Source organism: Ilyonectria robusta, assembly GCF_021365365.1.
Source record: "Ilyonectria robusta strain PMI_751 chromosome Unknown BGZ61scaffold_5, whole genome shotgun sequence".
NCBI lineage: Eukaryota > Fungi > Ascomycota > Sordariomycetes > Hypocreales > Nectriaceae > Ilyonectria > Ilyonectria robusta.
In genome coordinates, this window is record NW_025764439.1 from 1 (window position 1) to 27845 (window position 27845).

General features: G+C 51.6%; 15 protein-coding genes across 15 annotated transcripts; 8 read left to right on the forward strand and 7 right to left on the reverse strand.

Moving 5' to 3' along the window:
- Positions 1–21: 21 nt before the first annotated feature.
- On the reverse strand, positions 22–771 carry BGZ61DRAFT_345664 (uncharacterized protein; the record flags this gene model as incomplete). Its single annotated transcript, XM_046239812.1, has 2 exons — positions 22–348; positions 424–771. Coding segments are annotated over 2 exons (675 nt in total), but the record flags the coding sequence as incomplete, so codon positions are not given.
- A 727-nt stretch (positions 772–1498) lies between these two features.
- On the forward strand, positions 1499–2314 carry BGZ61DRAFT_445905 (uncharacterized protein). Its single transcript, XM_046245151.1, has 2 exons — positions 1499–1588; positions 1649–2314. The coding sequence occupies exons 1-2, from the start codon at positions 1538–1540 to the stop codon at positions 2273–2275; spliced, it is 678 nt and encodes a 225-aa protein (XP_046107176.1). The 5' UTR covers positions 1499–1537; the 3' UTR covers positions 2276–2314.
- Positions 2315–3466: 1152 nt separating this feature from the next.
- BGZ61DRAFT_346757 (kinase-like domain-containing protein) lies at positions 3467–4402 on the reverse strand (the record flags this gene model as incomplete). The annotated part of the gene is made up of 1 exon (XM_046239912.1): positions 3467–4402. One exon carries the CDS (start codon positions 4400–4402, stop codon positions 3467–3469), a length of 936 nt encoding a protein of 311 aa, XP_046107177.1.
- A 1933-nt stretch (positions 4403–6335) lies between these two features.
- On the reverse strand, positions 6336–7585 carry BGZ61DRAFT_491608 (uncharacterized protein; the record flags this gene model as incomplete). The annotated part of the gene is made up of 4 exons (XM_046250450.1): positions 6336–6499; positions 6535–6850; positions 6884–6917; positions 6993–7585. The coding sequence occupies 4 exons, from the start codon at positions 7583–7585 to the stop codon at positions 6336–6338; spliced, it is 1107 nt and encodes a 368-aa protein (XP_046107178.1).
- Positions 7586–8487: 902 nt separating this feature from the next.
- BGZ61DRAFT_445911 (uncharacterized protein) lies at positions 8488–11247 on the forward strand. The gene is made up of 3 exons (XM_046245152.1): positions 8488–8725; positions 8845–10610; positions 10683–11247. Exons 1-3 carry the CDS (start codon positions 8617–8619, stop codon positions 11112–11114), a joined length of 2307 nt encoding a protein of 768 aa, XP_046107179.1. The 5' UTR covers positions 8488–8616; the 3' UTR covers positions 11115–11247.
- Positions 11248–11523: 276 nt separating this feature from the next.
- BGZ61DRAFT_568713 (uncharacterized protein) lies at positions 11524–12235 on the forward strand. Its single transcript, XM_046256007.1, has one exon. It carries the CDS (start codon positions 11704–11706, stop codon positions 12217–12219), a length of 516 nt encoding a protein of 171 aa, XP_046107180.1. The 5' UTR covers positions 11524–11703; the 3' UTR covers positions 12220–12235.
- A 197-nt stretch (positions 12236–12432) lies between these two features.
- Positions 12433–13211, reverse strand: BGZ61DRAFT_568715 (uncharacterized protein; the record flags this gene model as incomplete). Its single annotated transcript, XM_046256008.1, has 2 exons — positions 12658–13211; positions 12433–12506 (listed from the first exon to the last, which is right to left on the reverse strand). The coding sequence occupies exons 1-2, from the start codon at positions 13070–13072 to the stop codon at positions 12433–12435; spliced, it is 489 nt and encodes a 162-aa protein (XP_046107181.1). The 5' UTR covers positions 13073–13211.
- Positions 13212–14241: 1030 nt separating this feature from the next.
- Positions 14242–14445, forward strand: BGZ61DRAFT_345516 (uncharacterized protein; the record flags this gene model as incomplete). The annotated part of the gene is made up of 1 exon (XM_046239796.1): positions 14242–14445. A coding segment is annotated over one exon (204 nt), but the record flags the coding sequence as incomplete, so codon positions are not given.
- Positions 14446–15647: 1202 nt separating this feature from the next.
- On the forward strand, positions 15648–16469 carry BGZ61DRAFT_529408 (alpha-N-methyltransferase NTM1; the record flags this gene model as incomplete). Its single annotated transcript, XM_046253395.1, has 3 exons — positions 15648–15859; positions 15941–16273; positions 16337–16469. 3 exons carry the CDS (start codon positions 15648–15650, stop codon positions 16467–16469), a joined length of 678 nt encoding a protein of 225 aa, XP_046107183.1.
- A 352-nt stretch (positions 16470–16821) lies between these two features.
- On the reverse strand, positions 16822–18667 carry BGZ61DRAFT_474824 (uncharacterized protein; the record flags this gene model as incomplete). Its single annotated transcript, XM_046248613.1, has 4 exons — positions 16822–16863; positions 17121–17835; positions 17875–18190; positions 18244–18667. 4 exons carry the CDS (start codon positions 18665–18667, stop codon positions 16822–16824), a joined length of 1497 nt encoding a protein of 498 aa, XP_046107184.1.
- Positions 18668–19041: 374 nt separating this feature from the next.
- BGZ61DRAFT_346710 (uncharacterized protein) lies at positions 19042–19785 on the reverse strand (the record flags this gene model as incomplete). The annotated part of the gene is made up of 1 exon (XM_046239907.1): positions 19042–19785. One exon carries the CDS (start codon positions 19783–19785, stop codon positions 19042–19044), a length of 744 nt encoding a protein of 247 aa, XP_046107185.1.
- Positions 19786–20446: 661 nt separating this feature from the next.
- Positions 20447–21247, forward strand: BGZ61DRAFT_345747 (kinase-like domain-containing protein; the record flags this gene model as incomplete). The annotated part of the gene is made up of 1 exon (XM_046239820.1): positions 20447–21247. The coding sequence occupies one exon, from the start codon at positions 20447–20449 to the stop codon at positions 21245–21247; it is 801 nt and encodes a 266-aa protein (XP_046107186.1).
- Positions 21248–22116: 869 nt separating this feature from the next.
- On the forward strand, positions 22117–22482 carry BGZ61DRAFT_285666 (uncharacterized protein; the record flags this gene model as incomplete). The annotated part of the gene is made up of 1 exon (XM_046238508.1): positions 22117–22482. A coding segment is annotated over one exon (366 nt), but the record flags the coding sequence as incomplete, so codon positions are not given.
- Positions 22483–22992: 510 nt separating this feature from the next.
- Positions 22993–24607, reverse strand: BGZ61DRAFT_414764 (uncharacterized protein). The gene is made up of 2 exons (XM_046243333.1): positions 23484–24607; positions 22993–23421 (listed from the first exon to the last, which is right to left on the reverse strand). The coding sequence occupies exons 1-2, from the start codon at positions 24389–24391 to the stop codon at positions 23316–23318; spliced, it is 1014 nt and encodes a 337-aa protein (XP_046107188.1). The 5' UTR covers positions 24392–24607; the 3' UTR covers positions 22993–23315.
- Positions 24608–24770: 163 nt separating this feature from the next.
- Positions 24771–26047, forward strand: BGZ61DRAFT_414767 (uncharacterized protein). Its single transcript, XM_046243334.1, has 3 exons — positions 24771–24908; positions 24978–25065; positions 25128–26047. The coding sequence occupies exons 1-3, from the start codon at positions 24864–24866 to the stop codon at positions 25982–25984; spliced, it is 990 nt and encodes a 329-aa protein (XP_046107189.1). The 5' UTR covers positions 24771–24863; the 3' UTR covers positions 25985–26047.
- The last annotated feature ends 1798 nt before the right edge of the window (positions 26048–27845 follow it).

The following is a 27845-nucleotide window of genomic DNA, read 5'->3' on the forward strand; positions in this document are numbered from 1 at the left end:
GACGTGGAGCTGAGGCCAACCACGGTTCTCAAGGCCGCTGAGGATATCATCGACAATACCGGGCCACTCGGTCTCGTCAGAGGCAAGGTCGACTGTGATGTAGACTGTGATTGGGTTGTCATCGTTGACCTCTGAGAAACCCAGTCGGAACAAGGCAATCGCCTTGAAGTGCGATGATGTAGCATCAAAAGCCTCCAGACGGCTTCGGACGAAGGACTTGAGAGAAGACCAGGCAGAGAGCAAGGCGGGGTTGTTGCCAACAAGGCCAAGATTTTTGTCCATGATCCTCTCTGGGGCAATCATTTCCACATCAAGTACGGCTTGCGGGAGAGCGGAGCTTTGGAACGTCTCGTCGATAAAATCCACCATCTCTCGTACGGCTCGTGGCCATGTGGCAAACGATTCATCATTCCATGTTGTGACGATAAATAACGTCCAGCGTGCAGAAGTCGGGTCACCATGGGTGTGTCGGTACAAAATGTCCACGTCGGCTTCATCGGATTCGTCGAGATTGTATTTTTCGAGGATCTCGCGAGCTCGCTTCACGATGGCACTCTCGTGGGTACGAATCGACTCGGGGCATTGCGCAGGTACGGCCACGAGGGGGAGTGGACGGAGGGTCGGAGAAGCGGCGCGAAAGGTTGTCTTGTAAATTGCACGGGCAGCGTTCGATTCCTCCGAGGAATTCTGATCCCGCCTTGACCGAGCGTCACTCGCCGATGGTGTAGCCAATGCCCCGTAGTAGTGTTTGGGTCCTCGAGTAGGATCCATCGTGCTGAGCTTAGGGCTGAGGTTTGAGGACTGAGGCCTTAGTATTAGGGAGTGAGGATTGAGTATCGTGAAGGGGTACAAACGTGATCGGGTCCGGTGGATAAAACTGTGTTTTTTTACCTTGTGCCGGCAACTTGCTCACCTTGAGGGAGCAGACAGAAGTTAGATTAGTGATCGGGTCCGAAAGTGAAATTCTGCTACAGTCGCTGGTGAGGAAGAAGAGAGAAGAATGAAGCTAGATGGAGGGCGGGGATAGAAAAGTTTTAAAGGAACAGAAAATGATGACTCAACGACATCAAGGTGTTGTGAGTCAACAACATCACAGTGAATCAACGACATCAATATGTTGTGAATCAACGACATTAAGGTGCTGTGAATCAATGATATCAAGGTGTTATGGCTCAACCCCATCAAGGTAGCTACCACGGTTGAGTCGAACCTACGCAACCTGGAAAAGTCGGGCGCATGGCTTCAGAGGCGCTCGGAAGCCAGACCGAGTAATTATCAAGTCTTTACCAAACGTGGACCAAACGTGGCTGACACACAGTATGTAGCTAGTCATAGCAGCAAGTATGAAGCTTCTTCATCCACAACTCGACCATGCAATGTGCTGCGGTGGCCACGGCGCCATGAAGTTCAGGGGGGTTAGTCAGCTGACTAAGTGGAGACGACTCACGTGATCTACGTCTTGCCCCCTGATTGCTCCTGGCGTCGAACAACTTCCAAACAATCATCCAGCCGCGAGAAGCGACACTGACGAGCCACCATGAATGGCTTTGACTTCGATAAAGCATGCGGGAGTCCACTCCGCATTAAGGTTTCAATACCCTCCCATACGGAGCTTGCTTCTCTAGGCTGACTTCCGGCCCCTCTACAGTTTCGTTTGGGATATAGCACAGTATCCGCCATTGGCCAAGCAAACGACAGCAAGCACTTGAATGTCCTGCGCCTATCCATTCTCCGCAGCCCTTTCGAACGCAAACTCCTAGCCCTGATCCCATGGCTTCCTCGTTTCCTCCAAACACTTATAGCGACAAATTTCCCGGGCCTCTTCCTCCCCAGCCGCGTGGTGCTCAAGAAGATGAAGCCGGGCTGGCTTGAGGAGTTCGATAACGAGAAGACGATGTATGAAAAACTCCAAAGTCTCCAGGGCTACGTGATACCCAAGTTCTACGGCGAGGCGAAATTTGAGGGAACACGCGCTCTCATCGTGTCCGAAGTAGTTGGTATTATGCCATGGGAGCAAAAGTTACCGCCCCTTCAGGGTGACGAATTCAAGGAGCTTGTTGAGGTTGCATTCCGGGCGCTTAATGTGTTTGGCCTGGTTTATGACGATATAAAATTAGATAATATAATTCTCGTTCAAGATGGGGTTGTACTAGTCGACTTGGAGTCAGTCTACGAGCCTCCGCTAGAGGACAGAGAGTATTTCTTTGATTCTGATCGGACTCAGCTTATGGTTGTATATAAGAGATATCTGGATAATTGTTATAATGATTTTTAATATACCGCTTCATGTAGATATTTGGGACGGAAAGGCCCAACACCAATAGCTCGTCTCAGCCGTGGCACTCATGTTACTTGGCGACAAATCTGTTTACCTCGCCTTGGAACTTCTGGGTTCCTACTTTGGCGGAGGAATATCTGTTGCCATGGTCCATATGAAAGACTGGAAGATTAACCTAAAGGTGAGCCGTAGCCCAGTCGATTCCATCATACTAGCGACATATCTTAACCCCCAGAGAGACAGTTCTGTCAAATGGGCAACGGCTCGTCGCCGCGACAGTGCAGACAATATTGCCATGCGCGGCTTCATCGTGGAGCCAACAAGACGTAGGCTCGTGGCCCGCGACACCTCTCCAACATCAAAACCCCACTTCGGGATGTGACTAGATTTGCTGATTGTTGGTTGTCTCGACAGCATCCGCAGCGTTCTTCAACCCGGAAATGGCTTCTCTTGCCTGGTCGAAAGCCTGCCCCGGAGCCTGCGGGACAATGAGGCGGCCATGGAGGCAACGGCTCCCGTGAACGGAGTTTACAGGTATGAACCGTTTGCTGCATTATATTGTGACGGTATTCACGCAGTTGACTCGTTTAATGGCGTTTTGATGTGGTTGACTACCGTTTGACGGTGTCGGTTTTTGTGTTTGACCGCAGGCTTGGCGTTCTCAAGAGGTTGACGTTTTTAAAGAGTATCTAGTATTTAATGAACCAAAAGTCCACTGACTGTCACGTTCAACTCCCTTCAACCTTCTTCTTCCTTCCAACCCAGACCATCGCGTAAGGCCCTCCAACAACCTCAGGATAAGCTGTCAATCTCACAATATCAGATGCAAGATGTGCAAGATCTTGATCCCTCGAAAGACGAAGCTCTGCCACCATGTCGTTGAGGAGCTAGCCATGACCATTCCTTGGCCAGACAACTGCGGCAATTGCGGCAATATCAAACGAACAGAATACCTCGGCGGTACTGTGGAAACGAAACCTTGCGAAGACTGCATAGCGAATAAGACTTTTGTCAGGAATTCGGCTGGGAGATGGGTTCGAGCATCTAAGACTGACCTGGCGGCATGATGCTCCTGATGATGGAACCATGAGGATTTCGATGAGAAGACACTGGCCTGTGTTTGGTGGCTGGGATAATGCAACGTCGGGGACAGAGACGCTATTCTCGTCTCATCAGAAAACAACATGACTAGAAGGTCGTCAATTGCTCCAGAATTCCGCTTCGGGCGATCGTCTCGCACTCATCCATCCTTGCTTTGACCCAAAGAGGATCCTCCTCGCTCGTGACTTTCCAGGCATCTCCATCCAAAGCGGCAATGTCAGCAGCGAGCTCTGTGATGGACTTGTATTGGCCATGCCAGCACTTCCGTATGACCCCATCGTATTCCAAGTCGCCTGTGAAGGGAAGCTCCATCCTCTGCAGTTTCTCCATACGAATTGGGCCGTGATCCGGACCATACCATTGATCCTCGAATGGGTCGTGGCCGCGGGTCAATGAATAGAAAACCGACCCAATAGCAAACTGTTCAGTTCGACAGCCAGCCTTTCCGTACGTCCCGCAATCTAGACCGCCTTCGTCGCCAAGAAGTCTGGCAAATGGCTCTGTTCCAGATAGTAAATCCTCTCCGATCTTGAGTGTACGGTCAAAGTCCGCTAGCTTGATCTGTCCATCAGGACACAAAAGCATATTCGCAGGACGAATGTCGCAGTGGGCCAGACCAAGTTCTTCGAGCCAAGCAGCAGCAGCGCCAAGCTGCTTCATCCAACGGAAACAATTCTCCAGCGGTTGTCTTTTCGTAACTCCCATCACTTGCTGAGAGGATGATTCGTCTCTCTCCTGGTCTTCCCTAAGAAGGGATGCAAGGTCCCCATTCGTTATGTATTCCAGAAAGATGGCCTTCTCGGTTCGGTAGAAGCTTCGGACAATGTACGGAGACGGAGGATGACGCTCAAGGATGTCGAATATCGTCTGTTCATTGGCCAAGTTGCAATCTTGACCAGGGCGGACCTTCTTGACAACGATGAATTCGTTCAGCTTGAACGTAAACCCAGTGCTACCAAGACTGAGAAGTCGAGGTACAATCTGGGCAGGCGCCGAGCCGCTTGGCTTCTCGATGGCTTCCATGAGGATCGACAGGAGGCGTTTGGGGGGGAATCGTGACGCGGAAATTGTAGGTGGTTCTTCGTACGCTTAGGTTGCTGAAGGTGTCGGCAGGAGTGGTGGCATAACGATGGCACAATGTTGCTCGAGACAGGTAGTGCTAGGCTTCTTTAAGACCGCCCAAGCATGAAAGTTGTCGTGCTGAAGCTCTCGAGGTTGGAGGCCAGAAGCATCGTGAGCATGACACTCGGGACTCACCCCTTCTAAATTCCTCAGGCAGCAATTCGAGGTGATTCACTGTCCCAAAATTAGGTAAGCGCTGCTGAGGCACTGACACTCCCACGTGCTTCGTCGTACAAGAAAGGAGGGGGACTTCTAAGGAACCATTATCTATTTGACAATACCTTACTACTTGGATAGCCAGGGACCGAGAAGCAGCATGGATCGGCTCCTGTTGTCAAGAGGCGTTGGTTCTTGTTCGTTTCGTTGTCATCAACACCCGATGATTCCTCAACCCGACCGGTCCGGTTCCCTTTGCAAGAGAAATTCTCGGCACTTCTGGACACAGGCGTCGTATTCTACCGGCGACATATGTCGATTCTCACGTATCAAGTTGAACATGACACGAAGTGTCCCAGTGTTGTCAAATGTTAGTAGTAGTAGTAGATTTATTACGCCCGGGAGAACGGATCTCATAGAGCCATGGGATACGCTATGCTATTTACATTTCTGCCACCTTCAATCCTGACCACAAAAGCCCCACTTTCTCTCCCTGGATCGCTTTCGTTTGGCCTCGCTTGACTCTCTCTGACAGGCCTGCTTGAAGGCCAATTTCTCCAAGTGTTCAGCATCCTATCCTCAGCAGCTGAAGCGTAGTCTGTCAAAATGAGGCTGTGTTGTGTTAGTATTGTCTAGTTCTGGTTGTTAGTATGTTCAATTCTCCTCCCTTGGCCCTAGTCTTCCTGTCTCCATCGCGAATTTGATTGTTGCTCGCACCGCCTGTAGGTTAGGTGACCATCTCGGTCCGTCCAACGCCGACTTTCCTCCCAGAAAGAATGAGAGGTTTCCCATCTCGCTTTGTCCGATTCGCCGCATGCCTTCGCGTTGTGCATCCCACTTGCTGCAGCGAAAGAGAAAATGTTCCATCGTCTCGGTTGCCCGTCCGCAATCACACAAGTCTGATTCCACCGCGCCGATCCTCGACAGGTAGCTGTTGATCCTCGCCATTCCCGTGCGTAACTGTGAAAGCGTGTCTGCTTCGCGCCTCTTCAGTCCGTCGTATAGCACCTTTGTGTGTTTTCCTGGTAGCGCTTTGTCAACCCTCTTGGAGAAGCCGCCCACTCTGTCCGGTAGCGTCTGGTGCTGTTGTAGCTGTGCTCTCGCCAGTCTTGTCCGCGTCGATCGAGCTTGGTATGGCGGCGTCTCTGCCGTACGTCCTGCTTCGGTTGCTCTCTGCGCCTGTCTCTTCGCCTTGGGTCCCAAGGGGAACGCGTCGTCCCGGGACGGTACCCAGATCATTTTAACACTGTTGTTGCCTTTTCCCAGCCGTCGGATGTGGTTGTAGATTTCCCGGATGGCGCACTGTCCCGACTGTTGTCGCGGTCGCGCGATCGCCTTCAGAGCTGACTGGCCGCTTGACAGTATGGTAAGTCTTCGGTCCCGTAGTCCGTCAGGCATGCATCGCAATGCCATCGCTATCGCCTCAAATGTTAGTGCCGGTGCCACGCGCAGTCGTTCAGGATGTTCTGCTTAGTCATGCTCGGGGGAGCGCAAACGCAATGTCGGTAGTGAAATGGATGAATCCATCTTTGCGGATGGCTGATTGAGCATCCTCCAGCGACTGCGCAGTTGCTACCCTTTGTCGATGTTGGCGACGTCTGCTCCAAAATTACTAAACGAAATAAGCTGAAGGTTAATGGAAACCGTCAACAGGAGTGAAACCCATCGTAGGGCAGAGCTATCCAAGTGCTTCCTCGGCTAGAACGTGCTCCCGGAACCATGGCAAGTAGACCATATTGGCCCACGAAGTAAACTGCCTTAGTCCCGCTACAGCCTGGTATAGTTCCTTGATTCTCTGCGTACTGCCAAACTGACGTTCCGTCCAGAAAATGGTCTTGGCGCCTTCGCGCGTCGACAGCACCACAGCCAACGATGACCTTGGACAATGACTCCTGGAATGAGAGGCAATCGGGATAAGGCCTCATCTGCCCGCTTCTCCTGCTCCTCAGTGGGTGTAGTGTCGCTCGGCTCCCGCAGCGATGAAAGAACTGCTGAGCGGAGGAACCCCCACTGAGCCGCATGCCAGACACCCATTTGTACTTCAGCCGTGTTCAACGCCGGAGCTGGCCCATTAGTCTCGATACTCAGGACGATTGGGCGTGACTGCAGTTGCTCGAAGTTGGTATGGTTGACAGTAAGGGTCGATGTTCTTCGACAGAGTGCTTTGAGAGCTTGTAGAGATTGACGGTCTTCCTAAGGCAGGTCGATATAGAGGCAAAAGTCAACTATTTTAGATCTAATGGATCTCGGAAGCCAGCTCCTATATGGCCGAGCAGTGGTGATATTGACTAAGGTTAGTAATATATTCATGTCCATTCTTCAGCAAGGGACTTACCAGGTGTCAAAGTTGAAGAGGCCTCCTTTGGTTCGCCCAGGCTCCCTAAAAACCGCCTCCATCAGCCGATGATGTACCTCGGTATTCCAGCCCGCTTCCTCGTGCCCGAGTTGACGACAGTCTTGCGCCCACTCGTACACCAATGCGACCTCTTGAGGCGACGGAATGCGGCCTGGAAGGGTTTCAAACTCGCTGGAACTCTTGAAAGAGTACCTCCAAGGTCGGGGATCTAGGCCTTGTAACATCAAGCTCCCTAGAATTTCACCACGCCAATTGTCGGGGAGGAACTCGAGACCATTGCCGATTTCGTCCAGAGTCGATAAGAGAAGGCCAGCTTTGAGGTTCGGCGCAGCTTCAATTTTGAGTTCACGGATCTCGACCCCTGTTTCATCGAGACGAAGGCCCATTATTTGTTTCTTCAGCGGCGATAACGAGCGGGAGCGGTAGGACGAGGCACTGGAACCCGAGACGGACGACACCCCGGATGGGCTACGGCTAGGTGCGCTCTCATAAGGGCGAGCTTGGGGCGTTAAGTCGGGGTCGGTCTCTGGGTCGAGTCCTCGTAGTCGCTTTCGAGTTGACGTTTGGTCCATATCGAGTGCCCGTTGCTTGAGGACTCGGCTCCTGCAATGCTTTTTGTTCATTTGTCGTGTTCGCTTGCCATGGAGGACAATCAAAAGAATCAGGCAAGGTTTCGATCCAAGCAGAAAATCCTCCGAGTGTCGCTCATAGCTCGTGATGACATGCCGGATGCTAAAAGCTGGGACTCGCGACGGTATAATGACGATGTGCGTTGTTGTGGTTTGTTTGGAAGGTGAACCCCTCTTTTGGCGCGGCAACGGCGTGGCTGTTGATGGATCAGGACACATATCAACGCAGTCTGGAACCTACCCAATGTTGCTCCTCAAGGCCGCACGCTCTTCTAGAGGCTCTCGTTATGGCCATCTCAAGACCCGACAGTCTTGCTCCCTTCAGGACCGATTCGGGCAGGGCTCGCCGAGCCCTCGGCCCCGTAGACCTGTGTTAATCAGCAACATAAGAGCTAGACCTCCATGACCTGAAGGGGCGGGAGCCACAGAGGACAGTTACAGAATACACACACATGTTCAAGATCATCTATTGGTCATCACTAGCAATCCAGCAAATCCTTCCCAATTGGTCCCGTACGTCCGGGTTCTGCCAGTTCTAACCGCCCAGTCCTGCCTGAGTCATAACATAAATCGTAACATAAACCTAGATGGAGACTTTCAATCTAAATAACTCTAATAACCCTCAACAATCTAGATGATCCTCAACAACCTAGATTAAAAGCTAGAATCAGCATCATCAGATCAAGAATATCTAGCCTCATTAAGGGCATCTGGATCAGTTAGAGTGTCGCGCATTGCGCAACTTTCCACGCGTATCCCCGGCTCAGAACAACACGGCTCTTCTTCCCACCTCGATATCGAGAGGGTGGCTGGGGCTAGATCGACATTCTGCCCTTCCCGTTGCTTTAGGATAAATCTTGTGTTTCCCCCCCCCCCTGGTTCTTTTTTCCCACTGTTTTTTTCTTTCTTTTTTTTCCCCCGATCCACTCTATTTCATCGACCTTCCTGAGCCGCTTTCTGACCTTGTCAACGAGATGGGCCTAATACACCCACTGCTTGTCGTCGGGATGGTCGGGGGAAGGCGCCGCCCCCTGGCCGCCCTGGATCTGAAATCTGCGGAGCCCGGCTGGGACATGGTGCAAGGTAATCAACTGCGACGCGCCTCCCACGTCTCACCTTGGCCGGCCTGGCCCTGGCCTAGCCCTGGCCTCCAGTTTTGGGCACCCTAGACAGCGACACTTGCTGACACCCGATGTACGCAGTTACTAGCAGAATCCTGTCGTACCTCAACAATAGCCAACGATATATCGACCTTGAGCTGGCTTTGGCGGAGACAATGCCCGATGACGCCTGGAGCCGGGATGTCGAGGCTGAATATTGGCTACGTGAAAAGGATTTTAAGGCCCTTCCCGAGGATTGCAGCGAGTCCAGGACCAAGGAGCTTGAAGCAGAAGTCGACCGGCTTAAACATGAATGCCTCGCAACCTACGTGCCCAAGTTCCCCGTGATACATACCTGTCTGCTCCTCGGCGCCATCTCGTCCGACTGGGACTCTACGTTCCTGCACAGAGTTGGCCACCGGCCGTGGAACTCGGCGCCCGACTGGGGCGGCAAGTACATGTGGCAGCCGGGATGCACCGTCATCGACCTAACCGACCGCGCCTACGCCTTTGTGCTACCGGCTGAGAAGTCGTGCTGTGAGGGGGACGACCAGCCATACCCTGCACTCCAGCCAATTTCCGGTCACCGATGGCTAAGGGGGTTTGGCCTCCACAGTAAAAACCCCGACTCCGACGAGGTGTGGATCAGTGGGGGCAAGACGGCGGCACCGGTGATGTCGAAGCAGGCGCTGCAAGAGGTGTGGCCCTCGTTTCTGCCCGATGAGAAGAACAACAAGGACAGCAGAGATGAGCAGAGCAAAGACGAGGGCAACGATGATGAGCACGCAACGAGCGATTGCGACGAATTAGAAAATGATGATGACGAGAAGGACAGCAGCGGGAGGGCTGAACAGGAAGCACCTGCATCAAGGCAGCGCAAGAGGGAGCTCGAGGACTCGTCCGACGAACGCGTTGTGGGCATTGTCGATCAGCTGCTCGATTCCTGCCCCAAAGAGCGGCTTCTAGTCCTAAAAGCGACACAAAACTTCCTGCCCGAGCTGGAACGCTATACACGGGAGCATCCAGAGCGGTTCGCGGCCGAACACCCGGGCACCGTACCGTTGCTTCTGGCCGCCTTGTCACAAGGCCGGGCTTATATCACACACCTCGAACTGAGCCGGTTTAATGCTTTGTCGGGTGACCAGGTTGTCGAGCTGGTTGAAGCGGTCGTCGCTAGGAACGCAGGGATGTTGAGGGAAGAGAAGAAGCCCCTGGAGCTGCTTGACCTCTCCTTCAACGCCTCGATTACGCCTGACGATATAGTCTGCATCCTAAACGTGACAGACCTCAAGGAGCTGCTCATCTGGGACAATCCGGGCTTGCCACTGGAGAAGGTGGCCAAGGTGGTGGGTGGCCGTGTTGCCAAGGTTACCACTCGCGCCGGCTTCCTGGCACCATTGGAGAAGTGGGTAAGGCAGTGCCATGAGGATGCCCAAGACCCGGTCCGCGTCCAACCCGCGCCACCCACGGCGCCGACGCGGACGCGCATCCGCCAGGTTGTGTGGATGATGCTCGTGACCCAAAAAGTCGACGACGCCTCGAAGCCGCCGACGGACTTGGATGCCCAGCGCCGCGTTCCCCTCGGCACACTGAGCCTCGAGGACTTCGACACCGAGACGCTCGCCATGATGTTGCATCCCATGCGTCACAGGAAGGCGTACTCCCGAAATGACCGCAATTGCATCTTTACCGAACTCGTCACTTTCCCGCACCATGACGCCTGGACGCCGCTCGCCGAGTTGTATACGTCTCTGGCGAGTATCGAGAAGTTTATGTCCCACAAGTCCATCGTTGAGAAAGCGAATGATCTCATAACCGATCGTTGGCCACTGATCTTCCCTCTTATGATGGCTACGGGAAACATAGAAGTACGTAGGTTTCTGATGTCTACTTTCCTCCCCCCCTATCAATGTCACTAACTGGAAGGGGGGGAAAAAAAGTCTGAGTGGGCAGTATCGTCCCCCTTCCCGGCCGAGGCTTTCCACCTCGCCATGCGGGAGACGCAGTCGTTTAAAAAGCCGATGAGGATCTACGGTCCAGACCCCATCGTGCACGGAGAGCACACGCTGGTGTTTCTGCGGGAGCCGGATCTCGGGCGCCTGCGGGTAGGGCTTGTAACGCGCGATGCCGCCGGGCGGCTCGAGGTGCACGACCCGGCCGCCGCCGCTCGTGCGGCCGGCGAAGAGGAGGCAGCGGAGGCGTGGGAACGCGGCGTCGGGGCGCTGCCGGCGTGGACGGACAAGGGAGAAGAGAAGGGGCGACGGTACCGACGCAACACCATGCTGCTCGACGCGGCCGCCGTTAAAACCATGTGGGCTGCAGCTGCGGAGCTCGCCGCTCATGAGTCCGGTGCCAATCCGACTCACATGTGAGGGTCGCTTCGGCAAGACTGAAAATGGGACCAAAAGACTGAATCGAACCGATAATATAATATTTTTCAAGGAATGTTGTTTCTATACGCTAGGAATCTACCTCTCTTTTAATATGATAATAAATTGCCCCGGATGAACCTCTCCGTAGAGCTCTCGTCTGTATTACTCCCGTGAGAAACGTAAGCACTGCAACTTACGTCTGGAATACGGCGCGTGTCCTTACGTACTCGCGACTTGCTTCGAGTCTGCAAGCTGGGACTCACAACCACTTCATGCTCCGGCCACGGCCACCTTTGATTTTGTTCTTGACCCAATTGGCAAAATGGCGGGCGGCCGTTCGCCAATTGACAATAGCCCTGGTCGACACGTCTTGGCGCGTCTTTGCGGTGTAACAAACAACCAAGAGTATGGCCAGTCGTTTACCCGGTCACTGAAACGCGTCGCACCCGTGCGCTGGCCCTCGCGGCCCTAGACGGGCTCACCCGTACCTACGGAGCCAGATACCCGAAGGACGCCGAACCATTCACGAAAGATTTCACGGCGTGGCTCATGTCTATCGGGCTGGAGCTTGAAGAACGGGCGCTCGGGAATGGTGACGAGGACGAAGACGAGAACGAGCAAGACGACGAGAGAGATGACAACCGCTAGGACCGTAACAGGGGAGAGACTTCGGTGGCGGCAAACGTGGAGAAAGAAGTCATCGTTACCATATCCTTTCGCGGATTGGCTGGCGACGCGCCAAGTCGCCGCCAGCGCGAAGGGTCTCGGCGAGGTTGTTAATAAGTTGAGGGAGCGGCATCCTAAGGAATTCGGACGGAACGTGGGGCCGCTCTTCGTCCTGGAGATGGCCTACGACCAATCTGTTGATGCCGGTGAGGCCTACAATATGGTGCCCGAGTTGATGGTGGCATTTGAAATGGCTATGGACGAGACATTCCTCGGACAAGAAGACAATGCCGTCTCTGCCATCACGGCCCAAATTGCGGCGGCCGGGCTGGACGAGGCGTCGGAAGTTCTCAGGAAGCCGAGTCTAACCATACGTCACCCGGTTCATGAGAATGAGAACCCTCTCTGCGAACGAGGGACCGAACGCTGTGTTAGCTGAGTAGGGCGGCTCGGCCCCGAAAGATTCTAGGTCGCTGAAATAGAGGACGTGGAGGACAGTTGAGTATAGAGCAGTGAGTTCCAGGTAGTACTAGTAGTATGTAGAATGAATACACATGGTCATGTTGGTATTTCTTCGTGTTTAGGACCTGTTCTAGAGCGGACTAGAAGCAACTCGCCGAAAATAATTACATTATCAGCAAGTATGAGCGAGTTACAGGAAGCCAGCTGGGAGTTGGGTAGTTAATCGCCGAGGGAGAATATCTAGCTTCCGCCAAAGAGAGTGGCCTAGATGGGCGTAGTTCATAGTTTCTTTAAACGATCGCAGACTAGCCGCAAAGCTGCCAGTATTGTGTCACGGCCCATGCAACATAGACGCCTGACATCACATGCGCCCCCACAAAACCCCCCTGGGCAAAGTCATATCGCTGTGGCTTACAAGCCCTGTTATGGGCTTGGCACCACGGAGTCTTTGGTGCATGGGCAGCATGGGGCGGCGGGCACCCTAGTATGTGCTTGCTGGCCGTTCCTGGTCGTCTTGGAGACCCCGGTCGACAGGTTAATGGATCGTCCCAAGTGCTACGAGTACTACGCAGTAAGTATCCCATCGTTAGGTGCCCAGTGCCAGCTCTAGCCCCAGTTCCGGCGACTGGTCCCGGCTTCCTGTACCATGAAATACCCTGGTCAAAGCCCCCAAGTTGCGGGACCTCGACCCATGCGTTGATGGACTTAACAACCAGGCCCCCGCCCCTTTTGAGGCATGATAACAGTCCGGCACGGGAGAGCCCTCCCTCTTGCAAGGCCTGCATGGCATGGCAAGTACAAGGGAAAATTACACAGTGTGGCTGGTCCATCAAGGACCCGGCTGCTAGGTCTCCGACATGCGTACAGGGATTCGTTTTGTTGGCGGCGGTGCGGGACGACTCCAGGCATCTTACTTACTACTACATCACTTGCTTGCTGGTCCCAGTGCTTGGCTTGGTTTCATTCATCCACGTCAGCGGAGAGACAAGAATCAGCAGCCGACTCTCTTTATAAAACCCACCACGCTGCACTTTCTCTGCGACTCGTGCTCACAGCTTTCGAGTCATGGCACTGTCTACCGAAGCAATCGTTGCGATTGTGGGCGTAGTCATTACCGTCCCTCCGACTGTCGCCATCATATTCACTTGTTGCTGCCAGCGACGCAGACAGGTACTGAATTCTGGTGGGGTTATGCGCACAAGGCAACCTTTACGTACACTTACTTATATTTATTTAGCTGTCCGCCAGCCACCTCGCTTTGGACATCCCGCCTCGTACTGGTTAATTGGGCCGGTTTATGTGCCAGAACCTCCATGGTCCATGTCCAACTACGCAAGCAATGTGTAATTAGGTATGCAAGACTCTTCCCTTCAACCTTGATTATTCTCATGGTCTTTGGCAGATGCTTGAACGGTTTATGGTTGGGATTAAGTTATAAGTTATGATACATGTCCCCCACTGTACCAGATCTGCTCGGTGGGGCATGGTCCCCGTTGCACTGGAACGTCCGGCGAGATCCCCTGCTGTACGCCCTACCATCACACAGTCAGTTGCAGGGCTTATTAGCACCATGGCCTGGCCCGTATAGAACCTTACCCAACGGTGCACATTTGACATTACCGTTACCAATCTCGGGGAAGAAACAGCAGCTGAGTCGTTTCGAGGATACATGTTGCAATAGAGCAGACATGTAGGATATTAGGCATTTAGCTACGTAGGAGATTACGTCTATCTTTGAGGGTAATGCGTGAAGGAGCACAAAAATAGACAAGACATTTGGAGACATCACGGAATTGTTCCAGCAGCAACAAATGTTAGACAACATGGCAGGTTATTACGCTACGTTCATAACATGCGCAAGATTGACAAAATCTCCCAAAGCATCAAGCCAAGCTCAATTGGTCTTCCCAGCAAGCTGGAGCAATAATTAGATGACTGGATCACACTGTTAGGTGAGAGTGGTGCGGGCGGCGTGCTCTTCCAGGTAACTCTGCTTGCGTATGGCTACACATTCGTCAGCAAGGGCACGGTGCGGGCGTTCATCCACGATCTCGAGCACGAGGCTGCAGTCTACGAGCGCCTCTGGCCAATCCAAGGCGTCAACGTAACTGTATTCTCGGGTGCTAGCGGGATACACGCTCACTGGCCTGACTGCTGTCGCGGCTGCACTTGGGAACAGGGGACCGACTTGACTCACTATTGAACGATTCAGTAGCAACGCAGTAACTATGGTACACTGCCTAGAAAGTGTAAGAATTGACTTACCGGAGTACTATAGGGTGACACATTTTAATGTTTCGAAATATTAAACTGAGCTAAGTGCTACCTAAAAGGGTGCAGATCTCGCACAAGAAATCTCGTTCAGGTGTGCAAGGAATCTCTAGTACTCTAGTTTTCTATTTTTCCCTTGGCGGTGGTTGATTAAGGTCATAAATGACGTCACGTTATAGCTCTTGGTCTCGTACTAGCCAGGGAGGGGTCTAGTCGAGGGTCTCGGATAGTACTCGGATCGACCCTTGGGATATCTCTCCACGACGCAACAGCCGCAAAAAGAAAGGCAGACGGGCAGGTCAGTCCATCCGTAATCAAACGGATGCGCGGACAACTCAGTGCAAGGGAGCCACACAATAACGCCAACCGACGATACCCACGGCGATAAGGAACCAGAACGTCTGGCTAGGTCGAGCAAGAGACTCGACTGGTCAGGTGTATGGTTTCTTTGATAGCGCGAGCTGATTCTGCCGCAGGGTAGAAGACTAGGTCCGCCCCATTTTTCAGCAAATGACGTATCAGCAAGTCCGATCCGAGGTTTGTCGTCGGTTAGTCACAAAGCTTGGTGGGTCCCTATGTGACGGCGAGATTTAGCTGGCTGGGCGAGAGCATTGCAAAAGTTTGATGCAATCCTAGCGGACTCTATCACATATGGGTCTAAAAGCACTGGTGCTAAATTGCGTACAATGCTAGCTATCGTGTGCTAGCACACTTTTGCTGGCTCGCGTTGGGTTCTAGCACGCTCCTAGTGTTGAGATCCATGGTTTGACGGATCAATGGCTATTCCGATCCATTGGTGGCTGTGATGTAGATGTATTCTTGTCAATAGTTTCCGCTAGTTAGCGCTAGTCTTTTTCTCCTTCAATCAACACAATATGCTCATTTCAACACGTAGTTGCTAGAATGTGTGTGGTAGAGCAAAGCAACCGTGCTAGAGCAAGTGTGCTGGCACTATAGGGGTGCTGGCACACACGCACTGGGCTATTTGTTCTGAAACGACCGTCTCTTTGATGGGGCATAAATAGCGCGTCACGGGACCCTGGATTGGAAAAATTCGAATGGCATCTCTGCGCAATCTTTCAGTGTAGCTGTCGCCGATACCACGCCAAACGATTCAACCAGCTCAGGCACACCATGTTGGACCCCACACCCGACTCTCTGATTAGCCTCGATGACGGCAAGAAGTACTGGGAGGGCATCGAGCCCACGGTGAGCGGTATGCTGGGCGGCAAGACGTCGGTGTCTAGGATCGATCTCCAAGGGTCGCGAACTTTCTTGGCACGACTGGGCTATGGCACGAAGAACGGGCGGCAAAAGGCCTCCAGGGCTCTTGAAGGAGGAGCTGGGTGGGTTTAAACCCCTTATAGGCCGCAGCATAGGCTACGCTCGAACAACTGCTGACCGATGGTCCCTTCGCCGCATTACAGTATTGGAAGGGTCACCGAGGGGCTTCTACTGCGGCTGGTTGAGCAAGTAGATATTATCGAGCCTGTGTCTAAGTTTACTGACGTGCTTGTGGGAAAGCCGGGTATTGGGGGGATTTACAACATCGGGCTCGAAGGGTGGCAGCCTGCCGAGAGCGTCCAGTATGATCTGATATGGATTCAATGGTGCGCTGCATACCTCCCCAACAAGGAGTTCTTGGAGTTTCTGGAGACTTGTAAAGCTGTATTGAGTCCAGACGGCGTGCTGGCTTTTAAGGAAAATATCAGTACGGACGACAACGACGACTTTGATGCAGAGGATAGCAGTGTGACGAGGTAAGTATCTTCCCGCAATAAGAGACGAAAGGCATTGGATAAAATCTAATGCTGGCGTAATAGGTCAAATATCAAGTTTCAGGCACTTTTCAAAGCAGCTGGATGGCGACTCGTCAGGACCGAACTCCAGAGGGGCATGCCGCTGGTTGATGGTCAGATGTTACTGCCCGTGATGATGTACGCATTGAAGTTGTAGTCGAAGAAACAAAAGAAAGCATCACGGCGTATACGACCAACATGCATCATTAGCGTCACTCAAAAGCCTTGGCTATATTTAGGGACCTCACGTGGGGGCAAACGCATGGCCTTATCGTCTTGAAGCCTTCAATTCGATCTTGGTAGGGCGTGCCTCCGGGATTCGGAGAATGACTGGTGCATCTTATTTTTGGCGCCGTGCATTCCGTTGCTCCGATGGTCGCTTCACCACGTCATTGCATCCAAGACTGTGTCTTTTGAGGGATAGCGACGAGGGTTTTTGACAAGCTCGGGGTGAGCGATACGCTGCGAACCTGTTGATGGCCTACGGCACAAGCTATCTTGGCATTGCATCACCCACATGCACTGGGCCATTTATTCCTGAAGCGGGTGCGCTGGAACAAGTGTGCCGGAACAAGTGTGCTATCCCATGGGATTTACTGGCTGCTCCAATATCAACAGTCTGGATGCATGTACCGGCGCGCCAGATCCGGATCGTCCTTGTCGACAGAGGCCGATGCTATAAACGCCGAGTCGTGTGAGAAGGCAACCGACGCGACCGAGTCGCTATGGCCTTGGAGGGCCTGTACGCATTGGCCTGTGTCGGCGCGCCAGATGGCCCCGTCCTCCGTATCCGACACCCGAATCCCACCACAGTAAGGCAACTAGCGACATGTTCTCGTTTGCGTTTGCGTGGGCATGAGAGGTTGGGAGAAGCAGTTGAGTCGTCCATTGGTCTGTCGCTTGGAGATACAGACAAGTCGGTGCAATCCCTCGTTAAATCGGGCATGTGTTGTCTTTCAGGGTGCCGAGCCCGTTTGGAGGGGTCACCATCAGGACGTTGTCCATCTTCGCCCTGGTTCTGCTCGGAGGGCGACTCCATTATCCTCCGGATTGCGATCCCTGCCAGCGTCGGTCGAATGTCGAGCGGAGTATTGATACCAGACGTCGATGCGACACTTCCCGTCCGGGGCAGCTGCTCTACGAAAGGCATCCTGGCGGTCATGTTCTCAATGCAGCACATGTCGTAGTGATGGCGTAGCACAGCCCTGTCCACCCGACGCTGCACTTTGGCTCTGCGGCCATGGTACGCGAGGAGGATGTCGTATGGCATGAAGACGCGGATCTGGAGAGTGTCCGGGTGTATCGAGAAGAGCCGCTGGTCGAACATGTCGTGGAGATGGCTGAAGAGGAGGACCCCGTTCTCTGGAGCCCAGGTGCATTCCCAGGCTTGCTCCAAACGCCGCCGACTCGCCCTCTCGCCGCCGTCATGCATTTCGTTGGCATCAGCTTCCGGGTCGGGGTATGTATGATACTGCAGCTGAGATACAATGTGGCAGGCCTGCAGCGCCGGCCCGATGGTTGGGCTGTTTCACCACGAGCGTCCCATGCCAGTTACGGCATACTGCCTGGCTGATGTGAGGCAAGAGGTGCGAAAGTTAGCTATGGTGGTTTTGGCTCTTTCGTCGGAGATGTTGCATTCCGGGGGCGCGACCATATTGGCGAAGTCCTCATCAGCCTCAGCTTGGTCCATGCCCGGATCCTTACGCGGTGATACAGAACCTGATGCTGATCGCTTCGAGGGAGAACCAGGTTTCTTTCCGCGTACTGTTTTGCCGAGCGGGTAGGCAGCGTATCGCGAGTCGGTTGAGGCCTTCTTAGGAGGCAGGTAGCGTGGCTCCAGCCGGCGGACAGGCTTGGAAATGGGCTGTGCGCATCCGACTGGAAAGGGTTAGCAAGAGTTGCCGTGAGAAGACGATACTCTCTGAACATACCCTCAAAGTGACGCTTGAATGGCTGATCAGCTGACAAGCTGCAATTGCGGTGCTTGAAAACGCGGTACTGGAGGATCACACGGTCTTCAGGATCATCATGGTCTAGCGCAGGAAGGGCGGGAACTGGTTGATCCAGCCCACTGCCATGCACAAACTTGGGAGCGGGACATTCGCCCTCAGTCACATTCAAAATATCCAAAAGGCTGAAAGTAACTTCATCCCACATATCCGAGCTCTCGTCCTGGAACTCGAAACTCAGACGCATCTCGTCGACCATGTCGCGAAACGTCATGAAAACATCCTTTGCCGGTTGGAAGACGCCAGCGAAAGGAACGCCGCCGGGCGCTGTGAGGAGCTCAATGTTCCATCCGTGCGATCGCATCGTTGGATTCACGAATGTTGAGCATTGAGACCCGAATGACATGGCTATGTTAACATTGCGACAAGGGCAGAGGTAAGAGATACATTAATCCGACGTGGTTATGACCAGCACTGTGCTGGTTGACCCCGCAACGGACGTGGAGATCAACCCCACCCCCACTGTGATGTCTACATCGGCGACGCTTGCAAACGAGACGTACACAAACCTAGAAAGCATATGAATATGGTGATTGATTGTTCTAATGAGCTTCAATAGGGGAGAACCCAGTCATGCGGTCTAATCCCCACCAACAGCCACCCATGTGCAGACCAGATTCGGCTTTCCTGCATCAATCAATCCGTCAATCAATTGCGATGCGGATGTCAGTCACCTTAGCCCTCGAAAACAGTATGATGTCCGCAAAGACATCCTCAACCTCAAATCAATAACCCCATGTTCCCGAAGCTAATCTCATGTTCGATGTGGACGTGGAGCTGAGGCCAACCATGGCTTGCAAGGGTGCTGAGAATATCGTCGATAATAACGGGCCACTCAGTCTCGTCAGAGTCATATTCGACTGGGATGTAGACTGTAATTGGGTTGTCTTCTTCGATCTCTGAGTAGCCTAGTCGGAATAACCCAATCGAGGTGTAGTGCGAGGATGTAGCTTCAAAAAGTTCCAGGCGCTCTTGAATCAAGGAACCGAGGGAAGGCCAAGCTGAGTGTAAGGCGGGGTCATCGCCAACGAGGCCAAGATATTTTTTCTTCACCCTCTCTGGAGCAATCATTTCCACATCAAGTATAGCTTGCGGGAGAGCAGAGGTTTGGTCTTCGATAAAATCCACTATTTCTCGCACAGCTTGTGGCCAAGTTGCAAATGATTCATCATTCCATGCTGTGATAATAAATAACGTCAGACGTACATCCTCCCGGTAATAAACGCTTCTCCGGTTTAGAATCTCCACACTGGATTCATTGTTGAGAAGCTTGTATTTTTCCAGGATATCATTGGCTCGATTTATGATAGCTCTTTTGTGAATAAGAATCGATTCTGGACACTGTGTAGGTTCAGCTACAAGGGGAAGTCGACGGAGGTATGGAGAAGCAGTTCGAAAAGTTGTCTTGTAGATTGCACGGGCGGGGCTGGATTCATCCGAGGAATTCGCCGATCGTGTAGCCATTGAGTCGTAGTAGTGTCGAGTCCTCGAGGAGAATCCAGAGCTTAGGGTTGAAGTTTGAGGACCGAGGACTTAGTATTAGTGTGAAGGAGAGGAGAATCCGGAGCGTAGGTTTGAGGTTTGAGGACTGAGGACTTGGTATTAGTGTGAAGGAGTGAGGATGAGTTTGGGGTTTAAATAGGTCCAACACGATGGCTCAACGACATCAAGGTGATGTGACTCAACCTCATCAAGGTAGCTAGCTACCACGGCTGAGTCGAACCTACGCAACCTGGAAAGATCGATAGTGTCCATCAGAGATTAGGAAAAGAGCCCATCCCTCAGCTTGATGGAGAGAACTTTCAAGACTCAAACCAGCACGCCCACCACGGCTACCCCGACCGTCTCGTCCATCTTGACCGCGCAGACCGGAATTGCCCAGAGGCCCGGCACCTTGTGAACCGGCGGATCGGTGGTGCACGAGTCACGTGGGCTTATTTGCACCACCGCTGTTGCAGGTATGACTTGCTATTAACAATCAGCGTCTTTGCATCCTCACACCCACCTCACTCCTCAGCCATCTCTCTATTTATCACTTCTGCACGTTATTCGAGAGGCCACGCCACAGCCAATCGACTCAAATCGCCCAACGCCGCTAATCTCACCGAAAGTACAATCCCTTGCCATGGCAAATCGTGAGGTAGTCGAATACCACTTCTACTGTCCGCCGGGGGTACAGCGTGTTCTTGCGTGCGGATCTAGCGCCTTCATCGGGGAGGTTGATGATTCGACCATCCTCAAGTATCCTCTGGAGCCGGGAGGCGATATGATTCGCCTCGAGCTTGAACACAAGATTCTCACCATAGTTGGCCAACACCCCCGAATCATCGCGCACAAAGGATCTACAGATGCCGGCTTATACCTCGAGCGTGCGGCAAACGGGACCATCCTTGAGTACCTGACCGAGTCGGATCATCCCGCCCCTCATCTTCAGCAGAGGGTAGCATGGTGCCGACAGCTAACGGAGGCAGTCGACCATATCCATGCGAAGAGGGTGATCCACTGCGATATCCAGCCCACGAATATCCTAGTCGATCAGAATCTTCATCTCAAGCTGGCCGATTTTCAAGGCCATTATCTCTCGGAGGACAGCGAGGTCATCTTGACTGGCTGGAGCGGCGAGCCGTGCAGATATTTCTGTCCTCGAGACAACGTGTTCGAGGCCAATATCATGACGGATCTCTTTGCGCTCGGGTCTACCATCTACTTCATAATGACCGGACATGAGGTGTTCCGAGACATCATCTACGGAGAGGCTGGGTGGGATGAGGCGGTTCGGTCTCGATTTTCGAGAGGCGTTTTCCCGGAGGATTCCCATGCCTGTGCTGCCGTCACCCAAAAATGTTGGAGGCAACAATACGGCTCTGCGGGTGAGGTTCTCGAGGACATCAGAGCTATCGAGCAAGATTTGGTTGGAGAAGCTTGATCAACGTCGAGGGAGACAATCGTACCATCATGTTAGGCAAACTTCTCCTGCAGCTGCATTGTCCGGTCGGGTGTCCTGTTTGGCTACAGGGATGGCATCGCTGTGTCTACCTTGCAGAATATCCTAGGGACTACGTATTAGCCTGGCCCCGTCTTGCAAAATGGTGGATGTCAAAACAGGACAGCGGAAACATATCGCCTCTCCACGGGCAGTTGGTGAAACGGCGCATCATCGTCGTGACGGAGGACCCGAATATCCCCTTGTGCGGCGCTCTGGTTCAGTGTCACAGCGATTGTGGCATCCTGTATCCTGCTCTTCGCCCTGGGCCTCCTCCTGGTGTGCAAGGTGACGAAGGAGTGGAAATTTGCGATCCGCGACCGCCTCCGGTTGTTGGAGGAGAAGCGGGCGGCGGATGGGTACTTCGGAGTATTAGAGAAGGAGTCAGAGTCGCGGACCGAGAAGACGGCGAAAATGTACACCTGGCCGGGCGAGAGCATGATGCAATTCGAGATACCTGCGGTCCTGTCATAGATGAGGTCCGAATCAGCTTCCATCAGAGGCGTCGACGGTGGCGGGTTTTGCTCCTCGCGCCGCACAATCAGCGAGTTGATCTATGGCGAGCTGGATATCTGCATTCTCCCCGTTAGCCATGACAATATATGCATAAACGCAGCCTGACTAAGGAGGCGTGTCAGTCGAATTTCCACCTTCCACCACAATGGTTGAAACCTCTCATCATTTCATGCATCATCTCGAGAACTCTCACCTTTTCCATCACAGCCGAGGCGTAACAAACCGCTAGACCCATCACCATGTCACCACAACCGATCACCGATGTCTATCCTTTCAACAAGCAATGTGCCCTTAACGTCGACTACCAAGGCCAAGAATATCGCGTGTGTTGGCTCGGAGATTGGCGAAAACCACCTGATCTATCGTCATTTCCGTCGCTCGATGGTGCAACCGCTTCGCATATCCCTCATGGCTCTCAGGTAAATGAGCTCTGGAGTGCCTCTCAAGTTATTGGGTATGGCTCGGACTTTCACATCAGAGAGTTGAGCAATTGTACAGATGGCTTTCCGATCTGCAAGGTTGCAATCAACGAGCGACAGAGACGCCTCATCCAGGATGAGTTTTTACTCCTCCAGTATTTCTCAACGTTGCAACTCAATCTTCCGGTCGTACGAATATGTTCTAAACCGCTCCAAGATGAGCAGGGTATTTTTGGCTTTTAGATGGAGAGGCTTTGCGATATTACTTTTGAGAATCTGGTGTAATATGTTGATGAGATTGAGTTGGCAGTTAAAGCTATCCATAAAGCTGGAGTTATCTACTATAACTTGTCGATAAGTAATATTATGTTAAGTATAAATAAATATATAACTCTTATTAATTTTAGCCGAGCAGGTTATATCAGGAACTGGATATCTATAGAGAAGGAAAAAGAAGCTAAAGTAATAGGTAAATAAATTTACTCTAAATTATAGAATTTTATAGCTATACAGTATATTTAAAATAAGTTTATAACTCTATATGTCTATATTAAACTAATTATTAATGAATTATAATAAAATTAATAAAAAAATAAAATCTAATAAACTAGCTTATTATATTATTTAAAATTATAAAATCTACTATATTTATATTAAAATAGTAGGAAAATTATATAGAAATCTATAATTTATAGTTATACCTCTTAAAATTAATATATTTACAGTCTGCCCGATACTACCTTAATCCTTATATAAAAAGCTAGTAAAATATATTATAGAGAGTATAGCCTTTAACTTACTCCTCTAACTCTAATAAGAATAGATAATAATAATAGGCCCCTTGCCGATAACCCCCCTCCTCCTTCCACGCTAAAGCAACGCTACGATATCGAATTGCCCAGGCGGAATATCCCGGGCGAGCCAGACCGCTACCGCCTACCAACGACGCAAATCATCCGCAGAACGTCTCGAGCTCCCCCAGAGCCAGTGGTAGGCAATCTTCTCTCGTGCAAGGTATACGCGACACAGTTCTCATTCTCTCTACCTAGTGTTTCCGTTTCCGAAGCCGCATTGCTTTATTTTAGCACATGAGTATAAAATGGGCTCAGCACCTCCAATGTCTCAGCCCATATCTTCTTTTGCAACTGAAGACCCGTAGCACTCAGAACTAGCTGACCGGGCCTACAGGTAAAATGTCAGTCATATTGTCCAGAGTCACTTGGTTGAGCCTCTGGCGAACTCACTGTTCAATCTGATTGTTGTGAATCCACAGCCCATGACTCTCCTCCCCGAGCACGCTTGCGTACACTAGCGTTCTCGAACCCTCCTCAGTTGTCTTGCAGATTGTTGCCTGCATCAAGGAAAGCAAGGCTCTCTGTGGTAAACCCTGCCAGTGTCGGGCTAGGTCCGACTTGCATGCTCCAGGACACAGATAGTTGACCACAACCTCACATTGACCATCTGTAGATGTAGCTAGTTTCGCAATCTCCCTGGCTGCATAAATCACCAACAGCTTGGAAACACTGTACCGGGCACTGATCGTGCCAAATTGACTCTCTTGGTTCAACTCTTCGAGCATGTTTGGCGCGGACTGCCACGATGCCCCTCCCGGAACCGTTGCATGTGCTCTGGCCGTGACAATGCTCAGTCGAGGTATCCAGGAAGATGATGCTGATTGCCGCATTTTTGGTAGAAGTAACAGAGCGAGGAGAGCTGTTGACAACACATTGACCTGTAGTACCTCTTCCCAACCATCCTCTGTGGCATAGTACTTGTCCTTGGCGACAGCCGCGTTGAGGATAGCGATGTCAAGTCTCTCGAGCTTTTGCACGACCTGGTCTGCGAATGATCGAACCGATGCGAAGGATGCGAGGTCGACAATCCAGACATCGATGGCGCAACATTTCAGTCGGTCTGAACTGAAGCTGGAGCTCAAGTTTCGCTTTGCCTCATCGCCCTTGGACTGGGAGCGAACGCCAAGAATCACGCGTGATGCCCCCAAGCGAATGTAATGACGGGCAGCTTCGAGGCCGAGTCCACTGCTGGCGCCGGTAACAAGGACGGTTTTGCCCAAGATGGAGCTGCATTCGATGGATTGTAGTGTTGGTGCAGAGTATCGATTTCTCAAAAGTCTCAAGAGAGCAGACGCCATTTCGAATTCGAATTTGTAGTAGTTATAGTTAATAATTTTGAAGTCAAGGAGCTTGGTGAAAGAAGAATTGTTGAGTACTTGGTCGAATGGCTGTTGGTGACGATCCGATGCTCTCTTATTTATAGAGAGAACAGGGACGGCGCTCCCAGTTTGTTCAATTCATTCATTTCCTCCAGTCCTCTGGTTTACCCAATAAAGACTTAGCATGTCAGCAAGCCTCAAGTTCTTTGATACTGACTCATGGGACTCGTAAGCTTGATGACATGTCTATAGAGTGAGCCTAAGCCAAAATTGGCTTAGTTTTGTCAGCCCTCCGCATGAGGCCCACTGTCTCGACTTTTCCCCATTCATACAAAAAGTGTCAGCCGTTCACATCATGCTTCATCTTTCAATCCATCATTGACGCCAACCTCCCTTCTTGCTCAGCACAAAGCGGCAGAATTTTGTCATAGCTGCAAAATACACCTTGCTAATGGCCTCATATCAGATTTTTCGACTGGTGCCTGTGCATGATAAGGTAGGTAGTGACGACCTACAGGCTCCGAGTCGACTCCACAGTGGACTAACCATGCCTTCCCCCCTGCAGGTTCCAGACGAGAATGATGAATGGGCTGGTCTGGGTGATGTGAAAGAGAGAAGGAAGCGACAGAATAGGATTAACCAGAGAGCGGCTCGTAAGATCGACATCTGCCATCGCCATTAGAGGTGTGGTCTGCTGACAGCTTACGCAACTCAGGACGACGACAAAGACTCAACGGAGTACCAGAGCACAAACCCGACGTTGAATCTACGGGTAGCAATGGGCCCTCCGTATTCTCCGGTCCATCTGTTCAAGCGAGAGCGGATGAAGGAGCTGCTTCTAGAGTGGTTGATGGGAACTCTCCCCACGTCTGTTTCCCTTTGACGCGAGATGCCCAACTTCTACACGTCATTTCTCTCAATGTTTCTCGTGCCGTTTTGACAAACTATATCATAATATCGTCCATTCCCCTCCCTACATCTCGTTTCTGCGCTTTCCCCCGTGTATTCAGCCTTCCCTCCCCCGAGGAGATGCTATTGTGGTCTGCCTCTGGAGCGAGAGTCGACTTCACCCTGCCACCGGCTCTGATGCCGACGCATATCCAACAGCAGATTCCGCATCTCGGTTGGGTTGATCTTTTCCCTTATCCACGGCTACGGGACAGCCTGATACTGGCGCTAGAGGCAAATCGTATCGATCAAGATGCGTTCATGATGGATTTGGTTGGCGAAGCGTTTGAGAGTCTTTGCAGTGTCGGAGAAGTCGAAGACGACCAAGAGACGCAGTTGGGTGCCCATGACCCTAAGCGGACGCATTCTGGCCCAGAATCGGGCCTGGCTAGCATTGATAGTGGCGAAAAGGCTGCAGCGAACGATTCGAAGCCGAAGGAGACTTGGTCAGGCGATCCAGGTCTCGTGTCCTGGTCGGATCCCTGGGATATTAATGGCTGGGAAATTACCGAGGCGTTTGCAAAGAAATGGGGATGGCTACTGCAAGGATGTGGAGATATTGTTGTTGCGACAAACATGTGGAGGGATATCAGAGGCGAGGATCCTTTGACAGTGAAAGTCTAGGGACTTAAAGTCTTAGATATGTGGGATTATATCAAGCTTGAACTGTGTTGCGTATAAAAAAAAGTGTAGTCTGTTTCTTGATAGTTTTCTGAAGAAGCCTTTGCTCCCATCTTGTCCCGCTTGTATTCCACCTACGTACCATACACCACCACCCTTTCGCCAACCCCACTCTTTTGCCAGGCCAAAAAAAAAACCACCACTAAAACTTAACTATTTTATTTATATAGAATTTGGCCAAAATAGAAGTTATTAGTAAGCGGTTACTTCTTATAGATATAAAATTAATTGGAATTTATTTTTCTGATTTTGTGCAGTTGTATAGGGCATGTAATATACAAGCTATTATAAGAAAATATCACCATCTTAATCACTAAATTCCTCACCGCTCTTTCCCAATATTTCTTATGCCAGTCTCTTATAACGCAATAAAAATACCTTTATTGCGGCCTCGTTAGAAATATACAGAAGACAATATAGCCGAGGCTATATTGGATATCACCGGTAATAGCTGTTCACCCTCTCAAGCAGCTCAGAGATAGAGAGTACTGAGTGGTGTGCGGGGACGAGAGACACTAGAAACACACAACCCACCCAAAAGGCAGCTTTGGTGATGACTGAAGGGGTGATGCGTCTGCCACAGCAGATAGTGTGGCAGGCGGTCAGGGACTCTTGGGCTAGCTGGTCGATAGCTGGGATGTCTCTAGGGTGGTCCGGATGAGGTTAAAAGGGAAGGTCAGGGCCTGCACAGGAAGGAGGGATGATGGTTTTTTTTTTGACTTCATCAGAGATTCGTTTTCCAGAAGTCAGAGAGGCCGGAAGGACTCAGGGCTGCTGGGAAGTCTATTAATTCATTGCCTTTATTTTTGAGAGATTTATTTGGGTCTATTCCGACTGTCACTACGATCCCTATCCAACCTCTGTCCTCCACCACCCACAGATATCGGGCTGCCGCAGACCCTATTGAAGCCTTGCCAGCATACTTTTCCTGCGACCGACTCGATATTCTATCTCATGAGATGCTTCCCTATCAGGAGACATAAGCCTCAGATCAATCCGACCTCATACGCGTAGTCTGGTGCAGCTTCGGGCTGACCATCTAAAACGCCTGTGCGACGACCTTCTGTGCATCTCCCCTAGGGTAAGTTAATGAGTTGGGTGTTGTTCCTGTCCCTTTCCGCTGCTAAAATAGGGGCCGGGACCAAAAGCAGGAAAAATGGATCAAATGAATAGGACCAATGGATACTGCATTGATACGGAAGAGAGGCAAAGGCCACAGGGCCTACGGCCAACAAGGGCACAAAGGGCCAGAATGCTGCGATGGCAGTGATGGATTGTATTGAATTGTGTGATGATGGATGATGAGGCTAAGTTTAAAGGGCCCACAGGGCCCTTTTGAGGTTACCCCTCTTCACGTGATCCCTCACGGGATATTTTCGCATCATGCATCCAGTACCATTTGATCAAACGGTTCACTAAGAGAGACTGAAGAAAATGGGCTAGAAAGACTGTAAATTGAGCCGAAGACTGATCATGATTGAGGATATCACCAGACAGCTATCCTTAGTGATGATGATCTTGAGAGGGATGCGTCTTGCTTGCTTCTATCTACATATCCAAAGCTCTTTTATGGGCCCCAATGGGTCAGGTCACTAGTCCCTATGCTGTGCAGCCTTTCCTGTTGAAGGAAGCTGCAGCAGTCTTAGCCCCGGCTGCGGCAAGGATCTGATCAAATGACCAACATCCCCAGGGACAGTAAATCCCCTACTCAGTACCTTGAAGAACTCTGATTAACAGGTTTAACAGTCTGATGGCTATAAAAAAGCAAATTCAGCCTGGTCAGTATTTATCTAAGAATCAGGAA